The sequence below is a fragment of the Pristiophorus japonicus genome, chromosome 6 (assembly GCF_044704955.1).
Source record: "Pristiophorus japonicus isolate sPriJap1 chromosome 6, sPriJap1.hap1, whole genome shotgun sequence".
NCBI classification, from domain to species: domain Eukaryota; kingdom Metazoa; phylum Chordata; class Chondrichthyes; family Pristiophoridae; genus Pristiophorus; species Pristiophorus japonicus.
The window spans coordinates 157,528,531-157,539,746 of NC_091982.1; the positions used below are offsets into that span (position 1 = coordinate 157,528,531).

Genomic DNA, 11,216 nt, shown 5'->3' on the forward strand with positions numbered 1-11,216 from the left:
GAGGCTTGAGTGGAGCATAAACACCAGCATGGACTGGTTGGGCCGAATGGCCTGTTTCTGTGCCATATATCCGATGTAATACTATGTAAACATGAACTCTAAAATTTGCCTCAGAAGTTGCGCTGATATTGGCACAGGACAGCAGGAGTTCACCAGCTGATCTCCTCCGACTCAGTGCCTTTATTTTTGTCCTGTTTTCATGTGTCCTTTTCCTCTTTCCTGTCCTCGACATTCCCACGTCACGCGCAGACCCGGGGTCAAAGGGCAGGGGGAGGGGAAGCGAGTTGCACAGCTTGGAATAACAATTTATAGAACAACATTTCTGTAAACAGCTGCGTACATAATGTCCCCATATTGGTGCATTGACACTGGCACTGTTTGCAGGAACAGTCAGATTCCAATCATTCTGCAAGGTTATGAAGAAATATGAGCCCAGTATCTCTGATCTTGAATCAGATCCTGACATGATATGAATGGTACACACTGGGGATGGCATTTTACCTTCCACAAGCAGGAAGCAAACATTTTGGAATCAGACAGTAAACAACAAGGGTTGCAAATCCCACTTACTTGGTGCTTTTATCTCGGGACAGGAATCGCTATAGAATCAGGAGCGCCACAAAGGACTTGGGAAAAGAGTGACGTTAGGAAACTAAAGCAGTCAGAGCTGTAGATCATGCTCATAGTTTTACATTCGGGCACACAGATCTTGGCACGTATAAATAACAGAAACAGGCCTGGGAACTCAGGCCCCATCTCCAGTCAGACTGAGGCCCAGGGATATAAGTAATAAAACCTTAGCACAGGCCCATGTCCAGGCAGACTGAGGCCCAGGGATTCCGAGAGAACTTTTCAGATCCTCAGATCATCCCAACGTGCTCTACAGCCAATGAATTATTCTTCAATGTAATCACTGTTGTTTTGTAAGCAAAGAAGGCAGCCAATTTGTACACAACAAAACTCTGCCAATGGCAAATGCATGAATGACCAATTAATCTGTTTTTTGGTGATGTTGGTTAAGGGAGGGATTATTAATATTAATAAATATGAATGTTGGCCTTAATACATGCTAACCATTAGAGTCAACAGACATTTTGGGGGGTGTACTGTAAAGACCTGTGAGTATGCTCACAGGTTTGTAGAGCTGTTGAGTCCTTGTAGGACTGCTCCTGGGCATGGCCAAGATCACTCCAGGCAGCGGTGGGTCGAGGGGGTCGTTCAGCCCGACTGCTTGCCTCACTTCCGCGGTTACGTTCGAGCCAGGGTGTCTCTGGAGATGGAGCACGCGGTGTCCACCGGTACGCTCGTGGTCTTCCACGAGAGGTGGGCGCCGGAGGGACTGGAGTACATCATCACCCCCGGCAACCACACTTTAATTTGACTATTTAAAGTAAAATGTTTAATTTGTTGGTTTTAATGCCCCTTTAATAGGGTGGGACTTGATTTATAGTTTCAACTAAAATAGTTATAGAGCTGTTGAGATCCACGATGAGGCAGGTGGTTGTGAGCCTGGTGGATTAACTGGTAATGTGTAGTGTGCTTGTTAAACCTTTGCTAATAAACCAACTAGTTAATAGCAATGTGTTGCTATGAATTCTGAAGCAAAGAACCCTTGAAGCAGATACATTACAGGGGGCTGGTGAGCATGTCAGCATTTGCTGAACAAATCAGTGGAATCAGGACCCATCAAAACACAGTCCCAAGCTCCTGAATCTGTTGGCTGTATCTGTTTCACATCCAGTGCTAATGGCCTGGGTTGCCGTCTCTCATTGGTGCCTCCACGTACAGCATGGGAAACCCTGCTGGAAGCATGCCGAGAGGATCTGTGAGGCCTGTCCAGCGACTTACCCACCAGACTCGGCTAGGAGCAGCCAGGATGAAATGGATGCCAAGGGGAGGGGAGAGAATGACAGGGGAGGTCAGAATCTGAGGGTAGAGACATAATGAATTGCAAGAGGGTGGAGGGCAGAATTCATGGCAAGGCGAGGGGGAAGTCGATGACTGTGATAGGGGCAGAGTTGGAAAGCAGTGAAGGGGAAAATTAAAAGGAGAAGGAATCAATGAAAGTGATGGGCGGGATAAATGGATGACAGTATAGGGACGAGCACATGGGTGATATGAAAGGGAGAGGGAAAGAGGCAAAAGCTGGGAGCAGTGCCTTAGGGTGGTGGTGGAGGGAGTGTACCAGCATTACCGGAGTGAAGAAGGGCGATGTCAGCATGACTAGTATGGAGCGGGAGTAGAATGTCAGTATGAGCTGGGAGGTTTGAAGAAGATGGTGTCTCCATGAAAGGGTGCGGAGCTGGATTGGGTCTAGTGTCTCTGAACTGGGTCTGGAGAGGGGAATTGAACGTGGGAGAGTTGAGGTCACATTTAAGGAAGTGATGGTCTGTTGAAAATCCAAACGTCACTTTGTCTTTACTTTTTTAAGTAATGTTTATTAATCGTGAAATGTAAAAACACTAAATATTAACCAGAATGCACCACCAGTTTTGAGTATTCAACATTTGGATGTCCCTTCAACCTTTCATGTATTTAGGTCTGTATTGCTCCAATAAAATGAGGGAATTTAGGCCCGAAGTTCCGAAGCCTATATAACTCCTTATTTTCATGGGTCAGGTGGCTGCCCTTGAGTTGTCAGCTCTTCTGCAGCTGTTGGTCAGCTTTTGCTCGTTCCCCAGGTTGGCATGAATTTCTGGGCCATTGAGTTCAACAATTTCAGATCATAAGCTCTTCCCTCATTTTCAGAACACAGCTGTTGATGATTCTGTTATTCTCGTTTACACCTCTTCTAAACCCATCTATTGCACTTTTACTCGTCTCATTACCATCTCCTTTGGCCTTGCACCATCATCCCTTTGTGCCATTTAATCTTTCCTGCCTTTCACCCTATCACAGACCTTCCCTTTTGTTCTTTCCTCCCGTCCCCGCTTTCACTGCCTCTGCACGTGCAGCAGAACTGGTCTCCAGTCGTCTTGGGTAATCCTTGCCACTGGACCAAGACCTAGCTCTGGCAGGCCCGTGTGGTGGCTGGTGTGCAATGGCCACCACACGTTAAAAAAATCTACGCACAGGCATCTTCCACCCTTCAGGATGTAGTTCGGGTCCTTCATTGAAACACCTGTGAACTCATCCTTTTTTGGCGTGGAAGCAAGTCATCCTCGTTTCGAGGGACCGCTTCTGACTTACTGAGATTGGCATGTGTGAAATTCTGACAGAGTCCCCATTCTAGTCAAACTGAGGCCTGGAGAAACAACCTTAACATTCTCAGTGTCTCTCAGAAGAGCAATGAAGCCTTTTGTTCAGTGAGCCAATGGTTGGCAATGGCCTTAACCAAGAAATCGTTGTATTTTACTGATATTGTAGTTCAAAAAATACATTCCACTATGAATCTCGTGGTCTTGCAACTGAATATAATCCTTGAAAATTGTGTACTTCTTCTTATCAACATCTTCACATCTGCCACAGGTAATAAAGACCTAACACAGGCTTCATCTCTAGTTCAGACTGAGGCCTGAGGCTAAAGGTAGTAAAAAATATAGCACAGGCCCTGTTACCAGTCAGACTAAGGCCTGGTATTCAGTTTCTCTCTTTCTCTGTGTTTAACAGGTGGCAGAATCAATAGCCGTGATGTGTGGATGTACAACTCCCAGCTGAACATCTGGATGCGAGTGGCCTGTTTAAACAAAGGCAGGTGGCGCCATAAGATGGCCGTCCTTCTTGGCAAGGTAACGGGAAATTTTAAACTCTAACATAAAAGATCACAAGCATTTTTGATCAAGTGAAATTTAAGTGTTCATTCAAAGGAAATGATGATTCAAACAAATTAATGTTGAAGCGATTCATAATTAATTGAGTCTGCTTTTTAAAATAAAAGCTCTGAAATAGCTCCTTTGATGGCTCAATAGGGATGTGCACTGACTGGTGTATTGCAAATCAGTGGATTTCATGTTTGATCTTCAGTTCGCACCGAGCCCCTCCCGATCTCCATAACCTCCTCCAGTGTAATAATCCTCCATTCCCTCCAAGCTCTCCATTCCTCTCCTCTTGTGAATCCCCTCTCCCCCACTCCCAGTGGTGCCTTCAGCCGTCTAGGTCCATCTTTCTAGAATTCCCTCTCTAAATGCCTCCACCTCCCTTTTCCCTATTAAGACTCATCTTTTTGCCAAGATTTTGGTCACCCTAATGACGTCCTTCTTTGGCTTGTAGTCCATTTTATTCTTAAGACTCTGTGCCGATCCTGAGGACATTTTTCAATGTTAAGGAGTCAGAAGGTTCCAGAGTTTTCAATGTTAAAGAGTCAGAATGTTGTGTGTTCAAACCCCACTCGAGGGACCTGGGCACATAATGCAGGCTGACACTTCAGGCATGCACTGTACTGTCGGAGGTGCTGTCTTTCAGATGAGACATTAAGCCGAGCCCCTGTCTGCCCTCTCAGGTGGACATAAAACAACCCATGACATTGTTTCGAAGAAGAGCAGGGGAGTTTTCCTGGTGTTCTGGCCAATATTTATCCCTCAGTCAACACCACTAAAACAGATTATTGGATCATTTATTCTATTGCGGTTTGTGGGGCCTTGCTATGTGCAAATTGGCTGCAATGTTGCCCTGTATTACAACAGTGACTACACTTCAAAAGTACTTCATTGGCTGCAAACTGCGGAGGGGAACTTGGAGGTGGTGGTGTTCCCATGGATCTGCTGCCCTTGTCCTTCTAGGTGGTGGAGGTCGCGAGGTCGCGGGTTTTGGAAGGTGCTGTCGAAGAAGCCTTGGCGAGTTGCTGCAGTGCATCTTGTAGATAGATGGAGGGGGAGAATGGATGGTTTAGCTGACATCCCTTGATTCAGCTGTGGGGAGTGGGAGAGAAGTATTTATTTTGTTGGACTGGGCTAACTTGTCGTTCTTGTCACGCCTTTTTTTGGCCCCTAATTTCTGCTGCAGTAACACAGATAAATCCATTGACCCCGCTTCACCATTAGGGAAATGCAGAAAAATGAGAATCAGATCTTTGGCCTGCGCTCCCTTTGTGTGCAGTTTCTCAATGTCAATGTGCGATTAGGGTAGGTCTTATAGAAAGAGGTCAGGAATTCACAACCTGCCCCGCCGACTAAGACTGATTGTGAGACCGAGTGTGAATCTGGTCATTTATGGGCTGGCACCAGAAAAAAAAAATGATAGTTGTCGTTTTGTCATTAAAACCTGACTGGTTCACTAATGCCCTTGGGTGAAGAGACCCTACCCACCTTTACCTGGCCAGGTCCACCCTTACCTGGCCAGGTCCACCCTTACCTGGCCTGGGTGGCTCTCTAATACCATCTGAAGTGACCGGGCAAGCCGCTCAGTTGTAACACGATTGCTTAAAGGAGAAGCCTCAGCACTACCACCTGCCCAGGTGTGTTGCCTGCCATTCTCCGACCACCTAAACCCAGGCGGCTCGTGCTGCTTGGAAAGCCGCCCTTTCTAGTTCCATATTGAGGAAAATAGGAAGATCGGGAGAGACCCAGCTGGCCACGAAGGGTTAATAGTTGAAAACCGCTGCGGTTGAAGCGACGTAGGACCCCGGAGTTGGTCACAAACCGAGCGCCCCTTGCCTGCACCACGACTCCAGGTGCACTGACCTCCCAGTTCAGTTAATGGGCGGGTTAGTCTGCTTCCCTGTGTTGGCCTCAGTTCAAAAGGCAGTCTTCGGCTCTTGCAGCTTGTCGCCAGCAGGTCGATGCAGGTATGGTAAATAAGGAAGCTGGAGATAATTAAGGCTTGAAAAGAAAACTCTTAATACCTAGCAACAGGTATGCCAGAGGCTCCCTGAAAGGCTACTGCATCAGCCAATCGCATAGGCTAATCATCTGGGATATTCTGGGTCCTCTCAGTGACATTGGATCTGTAAACCTGAAACACCAACTAGTTCAAACTGGTTACTGTGGCTTGACAAATGATAATGATTGATTTCTTACAAAACTTTTGAATACTAAGGTAACATAATAACTGTTTAGCACACAACTTTATCCTCACCTGCCTAGTGCAGCATTGGCTCAGCCTCTCTCTGCACTGTGTTGACACTCCATTGTCTTTGTTTTCACGGCGTCTCTCAGTCCTTCATAAGCCCTGTTGATACAGCCTCTGCCTTCAGCCTCTGCTATTTCCTGCTTCCTGACATACAGGAAGTGCTTGATGGGACAGTGTAGAGGGAGCTTTACTCTGTATCTAACCCGTGCTGTACCTGCCCTGGGAGTGTTTGATGGGACAGTGTAGAGGGAGCTTTACTCTGTATCTAACCCGTTCTGTACCTGCCCTGGGAGTGTTTGATGGGACAGTGTAGAGAGAGTTTTTCTCTGTATCTAACCCGTGCTGTACCTTCCCTGGGGGTGTGTGATGGGATAGTGTGGAGCTTTATATCCTTTATCTTGAAGATCAGAGAAATTCAGTAAAATAAAGTGACTCTTTTGTTGGCTCTTCCTGTTGGAAACCTGCCGATCTGGAAGTGCTGCCAGTGGAAGCATAAAAATTGCAGCTCAGGAGGAGGCCGTTCAGCTCCTCAGTTGGAGCTGTCAGCACACATCTGCTCCCTGCCCTTTCTCCATTTTTGTGCTGGGACAAATACACAGATGTCACTGAGATCGGGCCACTGAGATTGACATGTGTAGTTGTGGTTTTTTAAATTTAAATTCTAGGATATTTGAAACTTTATTGATAGTAGTCATTTTGATGATGGGGAACATGGTGCTGCTGTGTAGGTTGCCATGGTAGCACCCCCATGGTACTTAAACATTGTGAGGCACCTCATCTCGGCCAATTTGTAGGAAAGAGGTTCTGTGCATACCTGTTTCCAAGATTTGACCAGCTGATGCACTTTCTCAGTGGATAAGGGCGGGACTAAGAAGATTAAAATGTAACAAGGTGCTGTTCTTATCTAACAACTGTGCCATGACAGTCCAGTAAGCCAACGTCCCAAAGACACAATGGAGAAATCTTCAGTTTTCGTTGAAGACAAGCCCTTTCCACAACAGTACTAGAATACGGGCCCCTCCCCCAACAGTACTCGAACACGGGCACCTCCTCCAACAGTATTAGAACACGGGCCACTCCTCCAACAGTACTAGAACACGGGCCCCTCCTCCAACAGTACTAGAACACGGGCCCCTCCTCCAACAGTACTAGAACACGGGCCCCTCCCCCAACAGTACTAGAACACGGGCCCCTCCTCCAACAGTACTAGAACACGGGCCCCTCCTCCAACAGTACTAGAACACGGGCCCCTCCCCCAACAGTACTAGAACACGGGCCCATCCCCAACAGTACTAGAACACGGGCCCCTCCCCCCAACAGTACTAGAACACGGGCCCCTCCTCCAACAGTACTAGAACACGGGCCCCTCCCCCAACAGTACTAGAACACGGGCCCATCCCCAACAGTACTAGAACACGGGCCCCTCCTCCAACAGTACTAGAACACGGGCCCCTCCCCCAACAGTACTAGAACACGGGCCCATCCCCAACAGTACTAGAACGTGAGGACCCTCCCCCAACAGTACTAGAACACGGGGCCCCTCCCCCACAGTACTAGAACACTGGCCCCTCCCCCAACAATACTAGAACACTGGCCCCTCCCCCAACAGTACTAGAACGTGAGGACCCTCCCCCAACAGTACTAGAACACGGGCCCCTCCCCCAACAGTACTAGAACATGGGCCCCTCCCCCAACAGTACTAGAACACGGGCCCCTCCCCCAACAGTACTAGAACACGGGCCCCTCCCCCAACAGTACTAGAACACGGGCCCTCCCCCAACAGTACTAGAACGTGAGGACCCTCCTCACCAGCATTAGGTACAATCCCCCTCCCCCACTGTACTTTTTACTCTCAATCTGATGCCAGGGATTCACCAGCCTGCCAGTTCCCGCCCATTCACTTCAATGGGGAGAAATCGGAACCTGGCCATTGCAGCTGTGAAAAACCTTCGCCTAATTTTCTGAGTGCACCCAACAGTAAGTGTGGTTCACTTGCTAATAGCTGTAGGTTTATACCGCGCAATCGTTTTAAACACTTCCGATGAAATGGGAGTCGAGGTTTGAGGCAAAGAGCCAAGGCCTGGATTTCCCATTTTATTGTCGGGGACTCCAGTGAAAGTTCTCTCTTGACTTGGGCAATTTTCCTTTCCCCTGCCCTGCTCCAGGTGTATGCTGTGGGGGGCTACGATGGTCAGAATCGGCTGAGCAGCGTCGAATGTTACGATTCTTTCTCCAACCGCTGGGTCGAGGTTGCGCCTCTCAAGGAAGCGGTCAGCTCCCCGGCCGTCGTCAGCTGTGTCAGTAAACTCTTTGTGATTGGTGGAGGGCCCGATGACAACACGTGCTCTGATAAGGTGCGTATCACACAGGGAGCAAGCCATTCTGTGTTTAAAGGGCCGTGCATGCCAGTGCCTCAACATGTGTCCCTCGTGTACTGGCTGTTCGATGTATTACTATTTTATCTTTATACTTTTTAAATTTCATGCTCAAGTCTAGAGTCACACACGTACTCGGTCTCTCAGACACACGCACACACACATGCAATCGTGCGCATACACACACTTTCACACACACATGCACACACTCAGACATGCATAGATGCACAGTCTCACTCGCGCGCACACACACATTCATACTCATGTGCATGCACACACTCACACACACACACACAGTCTCACACTCAAACACACGCACAATATTTAGCAGGAGAGACAGTGATCTGGCTGATTTTTTCCCCCTTCCAGTACGCAAGGATAATGAAGCAAATTGTGGTATGCTTACTGCTCTAAGCAGCTGACATCAACTGACTCAGGGATGGATCGAGTGACCCTCTGGTCTCTGTGGCTCAGTTCTGTAATAGGTTCTATAATCGGCCCTCTATTGCCCCAGTTATTTGAATGCGTGAACTGCTGCTGTTTCCTCCTCCACTCTCTCTTCAGTAACTTGTCACAGTCACTGGAGCTGACTTTCCGAGTTTGCGCTATTGCCGGTGAACTTGAGCTGCTCGCTGTACGAACCAGGAAATCGATCGCAGGCACACCACCCTCGCGTTTTACATGCAAAGAAAACCATGAGCACTAGTAATTACCCACAGCTACAACAGAATTCAGTGATAAATTACTGCATTGTGGTAAACTGCACCCAGCGTTGTGGTACTGAGCTAAAAAGGCCAAGAATGCCCTAGATTTCATCCCCAGTCTCTATTGCTAGATGATCTTAGACTGGGCGCTTCCTGTGAGGATGCTACAAGTGTCCTCACTGCCATTGGACTAGGAGTAGCCAATCAGCCAGGGTTCCTACTCCTCATCACTATCCACTGATACCTGCTGCAAAATGCACATATCGCACAATGAAGTGTTGCAGTATGCAGTCATACATTTGTTACTGTAAACATTAATGCTTGTTACAATACCCGTGTATGTTTTCACCTGCTTGTTACAGTATGCCTACATACATTTACACATTGGTTACAATGCTGTGAATGTTTTCATGTTTGCTAGAGTAGCCCTGTGTGTTTTTATGTTTGTTACATACCCGTCTAGTTATTCACGTTTGTTGCAATAGCTCTATACGCGTTTACATGTTTGTTACAGTACCCATGTATGTGTTTACACGTTTGTTATAGTGCCCACATATGTGTTTATATGTTTGATACAGTACCCACATGTGTGTTTACATGTTTGTTATAGTACCCATATATGTGTTTACATGTTTGTTACAGTAGTCATACATGTACCTGTGTATTTATTGACTTCCCTCTTCCTCGCTGACAGGTTCAGTGTTACGACCCCACCACGAATGTTTGGCTGTTGCGAGCGCCGATTCCCATTGCTAAACGGTGCATCACCGCAGTATCCCTGAACAACCTTATGTACGTGGCCGGGGGTCTGACCAAGTCCATCTTTTGCTACGATCCAGTCGAGGACTACTGGATGCATGTGGTGAATACCTTCAGCAGACAGGTAACCACAACAACCCCTTCTCACCAACTGCACTGTGAATGTGTCCACTATGTCACCTGATCTTGCAGCTCCTAAAATGATCCAAAATAGAAACTGTACTGCTGTTCCATACAGGCTGGGGTGATCTCGGTTCTGTCCTTCGTCTGTGCCGAATTCGTTGATTTCAGCCTGGTGGCAGTAGGGGCAATAGAATTGGGCTCAGTGGGTGGCATTTTCTGCTTCAGTGTTTCATGATGAATCCTGGGAGCGTGAAATAGGAAATTCAGCAGCTCCTGCCCGTGATTTTCCAACTATTCCTTTTAATGCTAAAAATATCAAGGGCTGGGGGGATGCAGAGTTTCCCAATGTCTGCTCCCAGCACATGCCAAGAACGCTGAAACAGAAAATACCAGCCCAAATTCCTGGGTTAGGGAGCGGAAAATCAGCCACGGATCCTTTGATCACGAGCCAGGGATCCATGCTGGAAGATGCAAACGTAAGTAGAAACAAATTTCAGATGACAAGAACGCCAATTACAAGATACAAACATGAATTTAACTGCAAGTCAGTTATTTTAACATTCTGCAGTTATTGTACATTATGTGGAGAAAATGCATCCGGGAGGGCATTGAGCTCATCGAATCTCAACGGCGAGAGTGTGAAGAGGTCAAGCGCAGGCAGTGAAAGGAGCATGTGGCAAACCAGTCCCACACACCTCTTCCCTCGGCGAATATCTGTCCCACCTGTGACAGTCGGTGGCTCTCATATTGGATTGTTCAGCCACCAGAGAACTCACTTCAGGAGTGGAAGTAAGTCTTCCTCGATTCTGAGGGACTGCCTATCATGATGAGCACAAATATTACTCACAGAATATGACTGAAAGGCTGCAGTGCATGGTTTGCATCAGAGATGTCAAGGCTGTGCGGTGAAGGCAAGATCAGGCCAGGCCTCAGTCGATCGGTATGTCCGCATTAACTGCCTAGGCTTATATCTGTGCGAAGGAGCGTGAGCAAGACTGGATGACAGAGGGAAAGAGAGAGACACGCATGGGCAGAAATGGACAGAGGCACACAGAGAGTGATAGACAGTCAAAACGATGGTCAGATAGAGAGAGCCATTGAGGAATAGAGAGAAACAGAGTGCATTCAGTTGTAGCTATTGTACCAGCCTGAAGAGCTTGGGTGAATTATTAATGCCTCTCCCGTCCTGCATTTGTTTTGAGTTTGTTATTGAGCTCGTGCGGCTGCTGAAGTTGAACATCTCTGTATC

The 11,216-nt window shown here is 47.5% G+C and overlaps 1 protein-coding gene across 1 annotated transcript in view; it reads left to right on the top strand.

Moving 5' to 3' along the window:
• Positions 1-11,216, top strand: part of klhl24a (kelch-like family member 24a) — a 28,844-nt gene that overhangs the window by 10,823 nt on the left and 6,805 nt on the right. The window contains exons 4-6 of the mRNA XM_070883320.1: positions 3,610-3,728; positions 8,172-8,360; positions 9,780-9,968. Of these exons, the coding sequence (XP_070739421.1) occupies positions 3,610-3,728; positions 8,172-8,360; positions 9,780-9,968 (497 nt within the window). The remainder of the gene's footprint in view (positions 1-3,609; positions 3,729-8,171; positions 8,361-9,779; positions 9,969-11,216) is intronic.